Source organism: Pithys albifrons, chromosome 3, assembly GCF_047495875.1.
Source record: "Pithys albifrons albifrons isolate INPA30051 chromosome 3, PitAlb_v1, whole genome shotgun sequence".
Taxonomy (NCBI): Eukaryota; Metazoa; Chordata; class Aves; order Passeriformes; family Thamnophilidae; genus Pithys; species Pithys albifrons.
This window is the reverse complement of record NC_092460.1, coordinates 100,560,296-100,576,752: the sequence shown is the minus strand read 5'-3', so window position 1 is coordinate 100,576,752 and position 16,457 is coordinate 100,560,296. Positions and strand designations below refer to the sequence as shown.

At 61.0% G+C, this 16,457-nt stretch overlaps 2 protein-coding genes across 3 annotated transcripts; one reads left to right on the top strand and one right to left on the bottom strand.

The window, feature by feature from the left end:
* Positions 1 to 613: 613 nt before the first annotated feature.
* TSPAN33 (tetraspanin 33) lies at positions 614 to 8,924 on the bottom strand. 2 transcript variants are annotated; one of them, XM_071552883.1, is made up of 8 exons: positions 8,709 to 8,924; positions 5,235 to 5,292; positions 4,997 to 5,124; positions 4,495 to 4,569; positions 4,319 to 4,414; positions 3,226 to 3,354; positions 2,626 to 2,787; positions 614 to 2,063 (listed from the first exon to the last, which is right to left on the bottom strand). In XM_071552883.1, exons 1-8 carry the CDS (start codon positions 8,811 to 8,813, stop codon positions 1,962 to 1,964), a joined length of 855 nt encoding a protein of 284 aa, XP_071408984.1. In that variant the 5' UTR covers positions 8,814 to 8,924; the 3' UTR covers positions 614 to 1,961. The 2 variants fall into 2 exon arrangements, with proteins under 2 accessions (XP_071408984.1, XP_071408985.1); XM_071552884.1 differs by having other exon boundaries at positions 4,495 to 4,533.
* A 4,159-nt stretch (positions 8,925 to 13,083) lies between these two features.
* Positions 13,084 to 15,877, top strand: LOC139669618 (acrosin-like). The gene is made up of 5 exons (XM_071550118.1): positions 13,084 to 13,154; positions 13,326 to 13,589; positions 13,706 to 13,971; positions 14,534 to 14,679; positions 15,318 to 15,877. Exons 1-5 carry the CDS (start codon positions 13,084 to 13,086, stop codon positions 15,693 to 15,695), a joined length of 1,125 nt encoding a protein of 374 aa, XP_071406219.1. The 3' UTR covers positions 15,696 to 15,877.
* The last annotated feature ends 580 nt before the right edge of the window (positions 15,878 to 16,457 follow it).

Sequence of the window (16,457 nt, the reverse complement as noted above, 5' to 3'; positions counted from 1 at the left end):
CGGAATGCGCCAGCCCCGGAATGAGGCGGCGGCGGCGGCGGCGGGGCCGGGCTGTCCCTCCACGCCGGCCCCTGGAGCGGGAAGGGATGCGGGATAACGGCAGGGACGGCGCGGGAAGGGATGCGGGATCACAGCAGGGATGGCGCGGGAAAGGATGCGGGATAACGGCAGGGACGGCGCGGGAAGGGATGCGGGATAACGGCAGGGATGGCGCGGGAAGGGATGAGGGATAACGGCAGGGACGGCGCGGGAAGGGATGCGGGATAACGGCAGGGATGGCGCGGGAAGGGATGCGGGATAACGGCAGGGACGGCGCGGGAAAGGATGCGAGATAACGGCAGGGATGGCGCGGGAAAGGATGCGGGATAACGGCAGGGACGGCGCGGGAAGGGATGCGGGATAACGGCAGGGATGGCGCGGGAAGGGATGCGGGATAAGGGCAGGGACGGCGCGGGAAGGGATGCGGGATAACGGCAGGGATGGCGCGGGAAGGGATGCGGGGTAACGACAAGGATGGTGGCACGGGGTGGCGGCACAGGGTGGCATGGGAGTGGCATCTCCTGTCCCCTCCCCTGGTGTCCCCCCGCGCAGCCTGGCAGGGAGCGGAGCGTCCGGACTTGTCTCTTTATTCTCCATGAGAGCCAAAGGAACGGCACAGCCTGGCACTGACTGCTCCATGCGGGGCTCAGCACCCTGGGCGGGGGCTCAGCACCCTGTGGAGGGGCCCAGCACCCTGTGGAGGGCTCAGAACCCTGTGGGGGGCTCAGCACTCTGTGGAGGGGCCCAGCACCCTGTGAAGGTGCCCAGCACCCTGTGAAGGCACCCAGCACCCTGTGAAGGGGCTCAATGCTCTGTGAAGGTGCCCAGCACCCTGTGGGGGGCTCAGCAGCCTGTGGAGTGGGCTCAGTACACTGTGGGGGGCTCAGAACCCTGTGGGGGGCTCAGCACACTTTGGAGGGGCCGAGTACCCTGTGGGGGGCTCAGCACCCTGTAGAGTGGGCTCAGCACACTGTGGGGGGCTCAGCACACTTTGGAGGGACCCAGTACCCTGGGGGGGGGGGGGCCCAGCACCCTGTGAAGGTGCCCAGCACCCTGTGGAAGGGCTCAATGCCCTGGGGGGGGGGCAGCACACTTGGGAGGGGCTCAGCACCCTTTGAAGGTGCCAAACACCCTGTGGGGAGCCCAGCACCCTGTGGAGGGTTCCAGCACACTTTGGAAGGGCTCAGCACCCTGGGGGGGGGGGGGGGCTCAGCACCCTGGGGGGGGGGGGGGGCTCAGCACGCTGTGGAGGGGCCCAGCACCCTGTGGAGGGGTCCAGCACTCTGTGGAGTGGGCCCAGAATCCTGCGGAGGAGCTCAGCACCCTGGGCACAGATGGGACCCCTGCCCTTGGCTGGGGAAGCACCCCTGGGTCATCCCTCCTGTGCCGATGGCTCCCGCTCCCAGTCCTTGGCTCTGCTCACCCCCACAGGACACACAGACCCAACAGGGTTGGTGGCACCTGGTGACAGTGGCAATGTCCCCAGTTCTGCAGCCCACCTTGGGCAAAGGCAGCTCGGTGCATGGACAGACAGACAGACAGACAGACAAATGCCCATCTCCAGCACACATGGAGATGGGAAGCACATCCGAGTACAAACCTTTGTGCATGCCCAGCAGGACAGACAGACAGACAGACAGTGGTCCTGGGGCCGGGTCAGTCCCCAAAACAGGGCATGGCAGCCTGGCACGTCCTGGCCAAGCTGCCACTGGCTGCCAAAGGCACCGAGTGTCCCGTGTCCCTGCGGGTCCCTCTCCGCAGCACAGCGGCCACCACAGACCCACAGCCTGCTCCAACCTCCCTCCTCTCCAGCAAAGCCCCTTCAGCTCTTCCCGTGGATCCAGGGTTGGGAAAAGGGCTGTTGAGCCCCAGGAGCTGCCTCTGTGCCGCAGGGATGGACGGACAGACGGACAGATGCCCGCTCAGTACCAGGGGTCTGCCCGGTGCTGCTGGTTATAGAGCTGCAGCTTGATCTGATCCCGGATCTGGTTGATGAGGAGCTGAGCCAGGACAATGACCACCAACTGGAGAGGAGGAAGGGAAGGAGAGGGAGAGGGAAAGGGAGAGGAAGGGATAGAGAGAGGGAGGGAGAAGAGGGAATAGAGGGAGGGACAGGGAGAGGGAGGGAGAGGGGAAAAGGGGAGGCAGAGAGGAAAAGGGGAGGGAGAGGGAAAGGGAGGGGAAGAAGGAGAAAGGAGGGAGAGAGGAGAGAGGAAGGGAAAAGGGAGAGGAGGACGGGAGAGAGGGAAGAGAAGAGGGAGGGGAAGGGGGAGACGGAAGGGGGAAGTGGAGGGCAAGAGGGAGAGGAAGGAAAGAGGAAAAGACAAGAAGAGGGAGAGGAGGGGGAAAGAGAGAGAAAGGGGAAGGAGAGAGAGGAAAAGAGGAAGGGGAGAGGGAGGTGCTGAGGGACACCAGGCAGTGTCACCCCGTGTCCAACATCTGCACTGCTCCCCCACCCCAAATCCCACCTGGACTTCCCTCTGCGTTGTAATTAACCACATCCTTAAGGCAACTCCCAAACGAGACAGAGCACCACCCAGAGCTGCAGGATGGATCCTTCTCCCCCCAGTCCCCAGGACCCCGTACCTGGGGGAGGGCCAGCCCCAGGGTGATGCCCCCCAGCAGGAAGAGGTTGCTGTGGATCCAGTTGACCAGCTTGTCGATGCAGCCGTTGGTGTAGATGAAGGCACTGGCCTCCAGGTAGCCCATGTTCTGCATCTCATGGCCACACATGGTGTTGACGACAGTCTGGGAGGGGGACGGGGCACAGAGGGGTTGGGGACAGCACACACCAGGGTCCCTGATCTTGGGGGGCAGCTGTGGGGTCACCAGGAGCTCTGCCCTCACCTTGGCATCAAGCAGGGTGTCCCTTCCCTCGGGTGTGCCCACCCCACCCTCCAGAGCCAGGCTCCCTAAATGCCACCAGCTCCAAAAGAGGGGGCAGCAGGGGGGAGTTCACCCCCACCTCACCACAGTATCCCCAGCTGGGGGTCCCCAAATCCAGAGGGAGGAATGGGGGTCCATACATTGCCATCAGCGTGTTCTCTCTCCCTGGGAAGGGGCTGCAGGCTCAGGGCAGCCCCAGGGGTTGGGGAAGAGGCTCGGAGTGGGGGAAGAGGCTCGGACTGGGGGAAGAGGCTCGGAGTGGGGGTCCCCAGGGCCACCCGGGGTCCCCTGAAGACTGACCTGGTTGGCGTCGTGCAGGCAGCAGGAGAAGGGGACGGAGCAGCGCTCCCTGCTGGGGTTGGTGGCGGTGCAGTTGAAGTACATGTTCTGCGACCAGTCCTTGTAGGAGACGCCCCCGCAGCAGCTGAACTGTGGGAAAGGCACGGAGAACTCTGCAGGGACAGGGACCCTGACCCGGGGAATGGGGACAGGACACTGTGGGGTGTTTCTTCCCCTCCCCACCCTCTTTTCCTGCAGCTCTCCACAACCTCTCTCTGCCTAAACAGCACATCACCATGAGCATCAAATCCTCACAGAGTAGTGTTGTGTTCAGTTCTGGGTCCCTCAGTTCAGGAAAGAGATTGAGGGGCTGGAGCAGGGCCAGAGAAGGGACTGGATGTGGCACTGAGTGTCCTCTGAAACACCTCCAGGGACAGAGAATCCAACATGTCTTGATCCAACCCCACTGTGATCACCAGCCCAGGGCACAGAGTGATCCCAGTGGGGTTGGATCAAGGGTTGGACTTGCTGATCTCAGAGGTCTCTTCCAACCCAACTGAGAAGAGCAACGAGGCTGGAGAAGGGACTGGAGCACAAGTGCTGTGGGGAGAGGCTGAGGGAGCTGGGGGTGTTCAGCCTGGAGAAGAGGAGGCTCAAAGGTGACCTCAGCACTGTCTGGAACTGCCTGAAGGGAAGTTGTGGCCAGGTGGGGGTTGGTCTCTTCTCCCAGGCACTCAGCAATAGGACAAGGGGGCACGATGGGCTCAAGCTCTGCCAGGGGAAATTGAAGTTGGAGAGCAGAAAGAAATCCTTTGCAGAGAGAGTGCTCAGGGATTGGAATGGGCTGCCCAGAGAGGGGGTGGATTCCCCATCCCTGGAGGGTTTTCAGCTGAGCTTGGCCGTGGCACTGAGTGCCATGATCTGGTAAAGGGACTGGAGTTGGACCAAGGGTTGGACTTGCTGATCTCAGAGGGCTTTTCCAACCCAATCCATTCTATGATTCTCTGAGCCACCCACTGTGCCCAGCCTGTGGCACTGCAGGGATTTAAGCCTGACCCAGGAGTGGGGACACCTCCTCCTCCCCTGGAGGGAAACCCCAGGCCCCAACACTCACCTCCTTCTGCCCGAAGTCGATGAGGTTCTGCAGGTCCAGGTCATCCCGGTAATGCACGATGGCCCCGTTGATGATCTCACTGACCTTGCCACGTGCCTGCAGGGGACACCAGCGAGGTTGTCACCCAGCAGGGCAGGACTGGGGTCACCCAGCCCCACCACTGCTCCCCCACACACCTTATCAGAGAAGAAGAAGCCCAGCACACCAGCTGCCAGCTGCAGGAGGAAGATGATGGTCAGGCACACGGAGAACTGCGGGAGAGAGGAGAGTGACAGTGAGGGGACCACGGGAGGGATGCTGAGATCCCCCCACGAGGGTCCTAGGAAGTTCCTAGGAAAGGCACTAAAAAGTGAGGGAAAAGTTGGTGTGTTTGTGAAGAAAAGTCACTTTGGGGGAGGAAAAAGTTCCTTTTTGGAGGCAAAATTCCCTTTTTAGAGGAAATAGTCACTCTGGGGAGGAAAGAATTACTTGATTGGGAGAGAAAAGTTTCCATTTGGGGATAAAACTCACTTTTGGGTGAAGGAAAGTTTTCTGGGAACAACAGTCACTTTTGGGGGGCAGAAAAGTGACTTTTTTGAAGGGAAAGCTACTTTTGCAGGGGGTAAAAGTCACTTTTAGGGAACAAAGGTTTCCATTTGGGGTCCCTTTTGGGAGGGCCCCCCATCCCTGGGGCCTCACCGTCTGCAACAGGCAGATGTTCTCCCGCAAGGAGCCGATGCAGCCGCAGAAGGTGATGAGGAAGGTGAGGACGCCCACCACGATGAGGAGGATGGCAGGGTCCACTGCCAGGCAGGCCACGGCCGCCTCTGTCGTGACAAGCTGTCACCAGCAGCCCCCCAGCCACCAGCACCCCCAGGGTCCCCCAGGGGTGGTGCTGGCTCGGGCTCAGCCCAGGTGAGCAGCCCCCCAACCTCACCTGCGTGTTTCAGCATCCGGGCGTAGACCCCCACGGCCACCATCACCATGGAGATCATCTGCAGGGCAGGATGGGGGGCTGTGAGCCCCCCAGGCACCCCCATCCACATCCGGGGTCCTGGAGGCAGCCCCCAAAGAGCCAGGGCTGCACATGGGCAACCTGCTGCCTCGGTGTCCCCTTGTCACCTCCACATGGACACGGTGTCCAACATGTCCCCACCTCCTGGGAGGTCACACCTGTCCCCTTCTCCTGGGAGGCCACCTCTGTCCCTATCCCTGAGAGGCCACCCCTGTCCCCACTCCTGGGAGGTCACACCTGTCCCCTTCTCCTGGGAGGCCACCTCTGTCCCTATCCCTGAGAGGCCACCCCTGTCCCCACTCCTGGGAGGTCACACCTGTGCCCTTCTCCTGGGAAGGCACCTCTGTCCTCAACCCTGAGAGGCCACCCCTGTCCCCACCTCCTGGGAGGTCACACCTGTCCCCACCTCCCGGGAGGCCACCTCTGTCCCCACCCCTGAGAGGCCACCCCTGTCCCCACCCCCTGGAAGACCACCCCTGTCTCCACCTCCTGGAAGGCCACTCCTGTCCCCATCCCTGGGAGGCCACTCCTGTCCCCAACTCCTGGGAGGCCACTCCTGTCCCCAACTCCTGGGAGGCCACCCCTGTCCCCACTCCTGGGAGGTCACACCTGTGCCCTTCTCCTGGGAGGGCACCTCTGTCCCCACCCCTGAGAGGCCACTCCTGTACCCACACCCTGGGCGGTCACACCTGTCCCCACCTCCAGGGAGGCCACACCTGTCTGCACCCCCTCTGTCCCCACCTCCCGGGAGGCCACCTCTGTCCCCACTGCCTGGGAGGCCACCTCTGTCCCCACTCCTGGGAGGTCACACCTGTGCCCTTCTCCTGGGAGGGCACCTCTGTCCCCACCCCTGAGAGGCCACCTCTGTCCCCACTCCTGGGAGGTCACACCTGTCCCCATCCCTGGGAGGCCACCCCTGTCCCCACTCCTGGGAGGTCACACCTGTCCCCATCCCTGGGAGGCCACCCCTGTCCCCATCCCTGGGAGGCCACCCCTGTCCCCACTCCTGGGAGGTCACACCTGTGCCCTTCTCCTGGGAGGGCACCTCTGTCCCCACCCCTGAGAGGCCACTCCTGTCCCCACACCCTGGGCGGTCACACCTGTCCCCACCTCCAGAGAGGCCACACCTGTCTGCACCCCCTCTGTCCCCACCTCCCGGGAGGCCACCTCTGTCCCCACTCCTGAGAGGCCACCTCTGTCCCCACCCCCTGGGAGGTCACCTCTGTCCCCACCAACCCTGTTCTGCTACGGGTGACTGGACACAGGGTCGTGGTTTGTCAGAAACCAGAAACTTCCTCAAAAATAAAAGTGCAAACACGGAACCAAACCCTCTAAAAAACACAACCCTGCAAAAAAACCCCCACAAAGGCACAAAAAAATCACACCCAGAACATAAAATATTGTCCCCAAGCAGTACAAAAGTTCCCAAAGCTTAAAAAAGACCCCAAAAGGTAAAAGTATCTCAAAACATTTAAAAAATCCTCGAAACATAAAAGAACTTCAAAAACATTTTTAAAAAATCACAGAAGTCCCAAAACATGGAAATGAGGTTTCCTTGGAGTGGCCTGGGGACAAGAGGGGTCTCTGTCCCCCCTCCCTGTCACTGCTCTGGGGGTTGACACCTGCATAGGGCCAGGAAGGGCCCCAGTGAGGTGATGGGGGCCCAAAAGACCCCCCAAACCCTCAGGGAATGGGGTATCCTCCTCCTACCAATGATAAAGGGGTGTCCCAGTGAGGTTCTGGGATTGGGGGGGTCGGGGGGGTCCCAGTGGCATCGTGGGGTCTGGGGGTTCCTGGTGGGGTTCCAGGGATGGAGGGGTTCCATGGGATCCCAGGGGAACCGGGGATGGGGGGTCCCAGTGGGGACAGTCCCAGGGGCTGGGGGTCCCAGTGGGGTCCAGGGGTGGGGACAGTCCCAGGGGCTGGGGGTCCCAGTGGGGTCCCAGTGGGGACAGTCCCAGGGGCTGGGGGTGCCTTGGGAATGGGGGGTCACGGTGGGGGTATCAGGATAGGGAGGTCCGGGGGTCCCGCAGGTTGTGGGTCCCAGTGGGGTCCTGGGGTGGGAACAGCCCCAGAGTTCGGGGGGTCCCAGTGGGGTCCTGAGGATGGGGGGCAGTTGGGGGGTCCCGGGGATGGGGGGGTCCCAGTTAGGTCCGGCATTGGGACAGTCCCAGGGGTTGGGAGTCCCTGGGGGGGGGGGGGTCCCGGGGATGGGGTGTCCCAGGGGGTCCCTGAGGATGGCGGGGGTCCCAGTAGGGTCCAGGGGTGGGGGCGGGACTGGGGTGGGGACAACCCCAGGGTCCGTCAGTCCCTTTGGAATGGGGGCTCTCGGTAGTGCCCCAGGGACTGGGGGGCGCGGGGGTCTAAGGAGTGGGGTGGTCTCAATTAGTCCAGGTGTGTGGACAGCCCCGGGGGTCTCTCGGGAATGGGGGGTCCCGGTGGGTCCCAGGGGTGGGGACAGTCCCGGGGGGTCTCTCGGGAATGGGGGGTCCCTGGGATGTCCCAGGGGTGGGGGCAGCCCGGGGGGTCTCTCGGGAATGGGGGGTCCCTGGGATGTCCCAGGGGTGGGGACAGCCCCGGGGGTCCCTCGGGAATGGGGGGTCCCGGTGGGTCCCAGGGGTGGGGACAGCCCCGGGGGTCCCTCGGGAATGGGGGGTCCCGGTGGGTCCCAGGGGTGGGGACAGCCCCGGGGGTCCCTCGGGAATGGGGGGTCCCGGTGGGTCCCAGGGGTGGGGACAGCCCCGGGGGTCCCTCGGGAATGGGGGGGTCCCTCGGGAATGGGAGGTCCCGGTGGGCCCCAGGGGTGGGGACAGTCCCGGGGGTCTCTCGGGAATGGGGGGTCTCTGGGATGTCCCAGGGGTGGGGACAGCCCCGGGGGTCTCTCGGGAATGGGGGGTCCCGGTGGGTCCCAGGGGTGGGGCAGCCCCGGGGGTCCCTCGGGAATGGGGGGTCCCTCGGGAATGGGGGGTCTCTCGGGAATGGGGGGTCCCGGTGGGCCCCAGGGGTGGGGTGTCCCGGTGGATCCCAGGGGTGGGGACAGGCCCGGGGGTCTCTCGGCAATGGGGGTCCCGGTGGGCCCTAGGGGTGGGGACAGCCCCGGGGGGTCTCTCGGGAATGGGGGGTCCCTGGGATGTCCCAGGGGTGGGGACAGCCCCGGGGGTCTCTCGGGAATGGGGGGTCTCTGGAATGTCCCAGGGGTGGGGACAGCCCCGGGGGTCTCTCGGGAATGGGGGGTCCCGGTGGGTCCCAGGGATGGGGTGTCCCGGTGGGTCCCAGGGGTGGGGACAGCCCCGGGGGGTCTCTCGGGAATGGGGGGTCTCTGGAATGTCCCAGGGGTGGGGACAGCCCCGGGGGTCTCTCGGGAATGGGGGGTCCCGGTGCCGCCCCCGCACTCACCCAGAAGAGCAGGTTGAAGAAGAAGAGCACGTACTTCACCACCGGGCTCACGAAGGAGAAATCATCCCCGACGGGCCCGGTGGTGACCGCCGCCCGCCTCGCCATGGCCGAACGGGACCGAACGGGACCGACCGGGACCGAACGGGACCGAACGGGACCGACCGAGCCCGACCGGGACCGACCGAGCCCGACCGAGCCCGACCGAGCCCCGGCCCCTCAGCTTCAGCCCCGCCCACTCCCTTTCCCGCCCTCTCATTGGCCCGTCTGCCCGCACGCTGCCTTTCCATTGGCCGCTCGGCCCGTCGCTCAGCCGCCACGCTCCCGCCCCCCGAGCCGCCGCACCTGCCCGCCCTTAAAGGGCCAGCGCCCCCCGGGATCGCCCCCGTCCCGCCGGGCTCATCCCGCCTGCCCCGGCACTGCCCGGAGCATCCCAGACCCGGCTGGGCACTGTGGAATTTCAGCATGGTCATTAGAATTGGTAACTGATTTCTGGCTGCCTCGGAGGGACACAAGGGACAGCAGGGACACGGGAGAGCCCTCGTGCCTGGAACGTGGCCAGCTGAGCTGTGCGGGGTTCTCATGGAAGGACGTGGCCAGTCTCCGACCCAAATCTGTTGAAATCAGCCCCAAAGCCTCCAGAGTGGGGTTCTCATGGAAGGACGTGGTGAGCCTTTGACCCAAATCTGCTGAAATCAGCCCCAAAGCCTCCAGAGTGGGGTTGTCATGGAAGGACGTGGTGAGCCTTTGACCCAAATCTGCTGAAATCAGCCCCAAAGCCTCCAGTGACCTCTCTGACCCAGGGAAGTGGGAGCCCCAAACCCATCCAATCTCCTCTCTGCTACCGAAACTGGGAAGCTTTGGTGGATTCCGGGATGCAGGGAACCAGTGGGGCCCTTCCTGAACAGGATCCAACCCTCAAATCCCATTTTTTGTGCTGAATATTCCCCTATTTTTTTCCATCACGTTTTGGTTTCCTTGGCTGGTGTGGGACAAGACAAGAATCATCACCTTGTCCCCTCCCCATGGCACAAGGCCCCTTTGCCTGGGGGAAGCACCATCCCACGTTTATTTAATTTATTATTATTATCATTCCATTTTATGTTATTTCTCTTCCATGCCAGGGCTCGTCACGGCTGGAAATCCCCAGGAAGCAGCTGCTGGTGCCAGCACAGCCCTTCCTGGAGGAAGGCAAGAGCTTCAGGCAGAGGAACCAAAACCAAAAACCTCCTTCCTGCTTTCAGGGTCACCGAGGAGTCACCACCCAGCCCCTTGTCCCACTGGCCAAAGAGGCATTTCCTTGGGATGCTGCTGGAAGAAGCCTCCATGAGCTCCAAGAATCCTGTAGTTGATGCTGGTGGGTCTTCAGAGAGTCTCCTCAGGCAGTGCTTGAGATCTTGGTGGGGTTGAACCATCCCTGGTCCCACAGAAGTGCTGCTGTCCCAGCGATGAAGGTGCCCATGGAAGCTGCTCTGCTGTCAGGTCTGAATGTCCATCCGTGGGGTCTGTGTGGTCACTCACCAGATCTCTGTCCACCCATCAGATCTGTGGGTTTCCTAAAATATCCAGATGTCCATCCATAAGATTTATGTGTCCACTCATCAGATCTACAGGTTTCCCATAAGATCTGTGTGTCCATCCATCAGATCCAAGTGTCCATCCATCAGATCCAAGTGTTCATCCATCATATCCGGGTGTCCAACCATCAGATCCAGGTGTCCAACCATCAGATCCAGGTGTCCATCCATCAGATCCAGGTGTCCATCCATCACATCCAAGTGTCCATCCATCAGATCCAGGTGTCCATCCATCAGATCCAGGTGTCCATCCGTCAGATCCAAGTGTCCAGCCTTCAGATCCAGGTGTCCAACCGTCAGATCCAGGTGTCCATCCGTCAGATCCAGGTGTCCATCCGTCAGATCCAAGTGTCCAACCATCAGATCCAGGTGTCCATCCATCAGATCCAGGTGTCCATCCGTCAGATCCAGGTGTCCATCCATCAGATCCAGGTGTCCATCCGTCAGATCTACAGGTGTCCAACCATCAGATCCAGGTGTCCATCCGTCAGATCCAGGTGTCCATCCGTCAGATCTACAGGTGTCCAACCATCAGATCCAGGTGTCCAACCATCAGATCCAGGTGTCCATCCGTCAGATCCAAGTGTCCATCCGTCAGATCCAGGTGTCCAACCATCAGATCCAAGTGTCCAACCGTCAGATCCAGGTGTCCAACCATCAGATCCAGGTGTCCATCCATCAGATCCAGGTGTCCAACCATCAGATCCAGGTGTCCAACCAAGGTGTCCAACCATCAGATCCAGGTGTCCAACCATCAGATCCAGGTGTCCATCCATCAGATCCAGGTGTCCAACCATCAGATCCAGGTGTCCATCCATCAGATCCAGGTGTCCATCCGTCAGATCCAGGTGTCCATCCGTCAGATCCAGGTGTCCAACCATCAGATCCAGGTGTCCAACCAAGGTGTCCAACCTTCAGATCCAGGTGTCCATCCATCAGATCCAGGTGTCCATCCGTCAGATCCAGGTGTCCATCCGTCAGATCCGGGTGTCCATCCATCAGATCCAGGTGTCCATCCATCAGATCCAGGTGTCCATCCGTCAGATCTACAGGTGTCCAACCATCAGATCCAGGTGTCCATCCGTCAGATCCAGGTGTCCATCTGTCAGATCCAGGTGTCCATCCGTCAGATCTACAGGTGTCCAACCATCAGATCCAGGTGTCCAACCATCAGATCCAGGTGTCCATTCGTCAGATCCAAGTGTCCATCCGTCAGATCCAGGTGTCCAACCATCAGATCCAAGTGTCCAACCGTCAGATCCAGGTGTCCATCCATCAGATCCAGGTGTCCATCCATCAGATCCAGGTGTCCAACCATCAGATCCAGGTGTCCAACCAAGGTGTCCAACCATCAGATCCAGGTGTCCAACCATCAGATCCAGGTGTCCATCCATCAGATCCAGGTGTCCAACCATCAGATCCAGGTGTCCATCCATCAGATCCAGGTGTCCAACCATCAGATTCAGGTGTCCAACCGTCAGATCCAGGTGTCCAACCAAGGTGTCCAACCATCAGATCCAGGTGTCCATCCATCAGATCCAGGTGTCCATCCGTCAGATCCAGGTGTCCATCCGTCAGATCCAGGTGTCCATCCATCAGATCCAAGTGTCCATCCGTCAGATCCAGGTGTCCATCCATCAGATCCAGGTGTCTGACCCCCAGATATCCACAAGCTCTGCATGCTCAGCCATCAGATTAACAAATTGAGGTGAGACATCTGTGTCCAGCCATCAGATCCACACACCTGCCCACAGATCCAGGTGCCCACCTGGCAGATCTGTCCATCCACCCATCGGGTCCACATGTCCACCCATCAAATCTGTCCTTCCACCCATCCCACCCACCTGTCACCTGCTATTAACAGTCACAATTAACAGTGCTAATTAATGTAGTGATATTACTGGTAATAACACAGACTAATGATAAGAATACAGACTAATAGTAAGAATGCAGATTACCATTGGTAATCTTCATGTAGTAATACCAGTAGTAATTAAAATAGTAATATTAGTGTTAGAACAAACTAATAGTAATATATTGTAATAGGACTATAGAAATATTATTACATAAATTACTATTTACAATATATATTAATATTAATAAACTATAAATATATACTAATAATACATATTAATAAAGTGGTGCACTAATATTAGTGCTAGTTTAGAATGTAATGCTCAAGGAAGCAACACAGAGTAACAATGGGAGTAATAAAACCAATAGTAAAAGTAGAGATTATTAATTATGAAACAGATGACTATTAATAACCTGTAATTACTGCAGATCACGATACATTACTATTTACTAGTGTTGAGTAAAGCCAGAGGGTAGTAGAAGATACTGTGATCTTACTACCAGCAAAGCAAACATATATTGAATATCATTAGTTGTTCTAAATTACAACTAATGAAGCAGCAAGAGGGCTAATGGTTAATTACATTATGGGGGCATCTACTTCAACATTAAATTTTCAGGTGCCACAACTGCAATGAGGTGCCACCACTCCAAGGCCAGGCTGGACAGGGCTTGGAGCAACCTGGGGCAGTGGGAGGTGTCCCTGCCCATGGCAGGGGTGGCACTGGGTGGCCTTTAAGGTCCCTCCCAACCCAAACCATCCCACAGTTCTATGACTCGATCCTGCCCCTCTCCCCCTTCCCAAGGTCACTGTGCCCAGCACATGGAACTGGCCCCTCTGTGACATCAGCCCCATCTGGGGGCACAGTCAGGGCTGTGGAGGCTGCACTGGTGGCTGTGCTGGAGGTGACCCCTCACTTCTGACACTGCCACATGCTGTGGCACCGATGGCTGGGCTGTGGCTCCTGGTCCTGCTGGCCCTGGCTGGACCCATTGGTGGCACCTGGGACAGCTGCAGGTCTGTGGCTTGGGATCTGGGAGGGAGCTCAGGGAACACTCAAGGGGTTCCCAGCAGACCCAGGGGGGACAGACATGCCCTCGGGGGTCCCTGGCCCTGCTGCCCCTCAGTGCTGGGTGGGCAGGGGCAATGGGGCACCCTGAGCAGGGCAGTGCTGCTTTGTGCTTGCAGAGGGACCTGCGGGCTCCGGCCCATGGCTTCCGACCACAGCTCCCTCCTGCCCGACTACGACCCCACAGATGTTGCCTACGGCCCCTCGGAGCCTTCCAATGGCACAGCACATGGAGAGGGTGGCACTGGTGTCCACCCAGGGGCCTGGCCTGGCATTGTCAGCATCCAGGCCACCTGGGCCAATGGCACATGGCACATGTGCTCAGGGTCCCTCATCAACCCCAAGTGGGTCCTCACAGTCGCCCACTGCTTCTTTGGGGCCGGGTAAGGAGCAGGGACAGGGCTGTGCCCACAGCTCGGGCAGGTGCCCAGTCTGGGGAGGGAAGAGCTAGGCTGGCACAGCTCTGCTCCTGCTCAGCCCCCTCTCCACGTGCCCCCAGGAATCTCACTGGGTGGCAGGTGGTGATTGGAGCCACTGACCTGACTCAGCCGGGCCCTGAGACCCAGATCCGGCACATCCAGAGGCTCCTGGTGCACCAGCACTACGTGGTTGCCACGGGAGAGAACAACATTGCCCTGCTGGAGCTGGAGGAGCCTCTGGAGTGCAGTGACTACATCCAGCTGGGCTGTGTGCCCGACACCAACCTGAGGGTCTCAGAGCTGAGATCCTGCTACATCGCAGGGTGGAGAACCACCATGGACAGCAGTGAGTTACCAAACAGGACAGGGCCCTGAGCCTGAGCTTTGGGGCACGGGTTGGGCACCCCAGGGACATGGGCTGGGCACCAAAGGGACATGGGCTGGGCACTCTGGGGACATGGGCTGGGGACCCCAGGGACACAGGTTGGGCACCAAAGGGACATGGGCTGGGCAACCCAGGGATAAAGGTTCGCATCCCCAGGGGACACAGGTTGGGCACCAAAGGGACATGGGCTGGGGACCCCAAGGACACAGGTTGGGCACCAAAGGGACATGGGCTGGGCAACCCAGGGACAAAGGTTGGCCTCCCCAGGGGACACAGGTTGGGCATCCTGGGGACATGGGTTGGGTACTCTGGGGACACTGGGTTGGGTACCCTGGGAACATGGGTTTGGCACCCCGGGGACACAGGTTGGGCACTATGGGGACATGGGTTTGGCACCCCAGGGACACAGGTTGGGCACCTCGAGGACATGGGTTGGGCTCCCCTCCAGCAGAGGCCAACCCTGGGCCAGGCTGCAGGCCAAGGTGCCCCGCGCTGCTGGGGCTCACTGCCCGCTGTGCCCCAGCTCTCAGACCACGCCTGGCGCTGCAGGAGGCCAAGGTGCGGCTCATCGATGTGCAGCTGTGCAACAGCAGCCGCTGGTACGCGGGGGCCGTGCCCCCCCACGACCTGTGCGCGGGGTACCCGCGGGGCGGCATCGACACCTGCCAGGTGGGAGCGTGGGGCGAGTGCCTCGGCCCCGGCACCACAGGGACCCCCCGACCCCCAAATGTGGCACGGGCTGGGCCTGACCCAGAGCCCTCCCAGCCCCAGGTCCCCCCTGCTGCCGGGGCCACCCTGTCCCTGTGCCTGTCCCACATCCCAGGGCTGCCCTGCCCTTGCCCAGCTGCACATCCCTGTCCCACATGGATCCCAGGGCTGCCCTGCCCTTGCCCAGCCGTGGGTCCCTGTCCCAGATAGATGCCAGGGCTGCCCTGCCCTTGCCCAGCTGCACATCCCTGTCCCAGATGGATGCCAGGGCTGCCCTGCCCTTGCCCAGCTGCACATCCCTGTCCCACATGGATCCCAGGGCTGCCCTGCCCTTGCCCAGCTGTGGGTCCCTGCCCCATGTCCCCTTGTCCCCAGGGCCTGGCTCTGCCCACACAGCCCAGCCAGCGCTCCCTTCTGACCCTGCAACTGTGCAGAGATGGGAGAGAGCCCGACCTGAACAAACCCCTGACCCCTCTGCCAGCTGAGGCTCTGGAGGTTCCAGCCCCCAGGCAGAGCCTGTCCATGCTGGGAATCCTGCCCTGGCAGGGCTGGCAGTGCTGCAGCCCCCCACAAACCCTGAGCCCTCTCTCCTGCCGCAGGGGGACAGCGGGGGTCCCCTCGTCTGCAAGGACAACAGAGCTGACTATTTCTGGCTGGTGGGCATGACCAGCTGGGGAAGGGGCTGTGCTGGATCCAAACGCCCCGGGATCTTCACCTCCACCCAGCACTTCCACAGCTGGATCCTGCTCCAGATGGGATTGCTCCCAACAGTAACAGCTGCTCCCACATCAGAGCCAACTCCTACCTCGCCCACCGAGCAGAGTCCAGAGCCACAGTGCAACTCGACCCCTGTGGAGATGCCAATCCCAATGGAATCGAGGAATTGTACTGGCATTCCATTCCAACAACAGATACTGGGGCAACTGTTTAACCTGCTGCTGGAGCTCCTGCGGTTCCTAAAGGGACAAAAAACTTGAGCAATGGGATGAGCAGATCCAGCTCTGGCTGCAGTGGATCACAAGCATTCCCTGCTGGAATCACAACAGCAGTGAGGCCAAAGGCAGCCCCAGTGCCCAGGACTGCTCTGTGCTGCCCACGCTCCTCCCCTGAGCCCACCCTGATGGGGAAGTTCAGTGTGTTCCAGAAATAAAGTTGTTTGTGTTCCCCATGATTCGCATTTTCAGCCCAATTCAGCCTCCTGTGAAAGAAAAGGATGGGACAGACTGGGAGCCAGGAGTGCTGGTGGGGAAGTGAGTGGGATTGGCCCCTGGTTTGGGAGGAGACAAGGGCAGGGACAGGCAGGAGTGGAGGGAGGGGAGGGGGTGGATGAGCCCGGCAGATGCTGTTTCTCCCCCTGGATCGGGGCTCCAGAGAGCTGTGGTGGGTCTGGAGGAAGCGCCGGAGCTGGTCCCTCTGGGAATGAGTCCGGCTCCTGTCCAAGGTCTGAACATCCCCCACGGAGCACGGGCCCTGCCCTCCACCCCCTGACCCCCTCGTGCTGCCCCAGCACCCTGCCAGTCCGAGGGGTGCCCAAGCCAGGGCTGTGGGGCAGCTCCAGGGCTGAGCTTGGGGAGTTGGGGTGGCGGCTCTGGTGGGTTTTGGGTGTCCCTGTGCAGCCTCTGGCTGAGGGAGAGCCCCACACTCCAGGGTGGCATCACAGGAGCCCCGATCCTGCAGCCCTGAACCCCCATGGCATGAGCCAGCCCAGGCACAAGGGCCCAGCCCATGGATCATCAGTG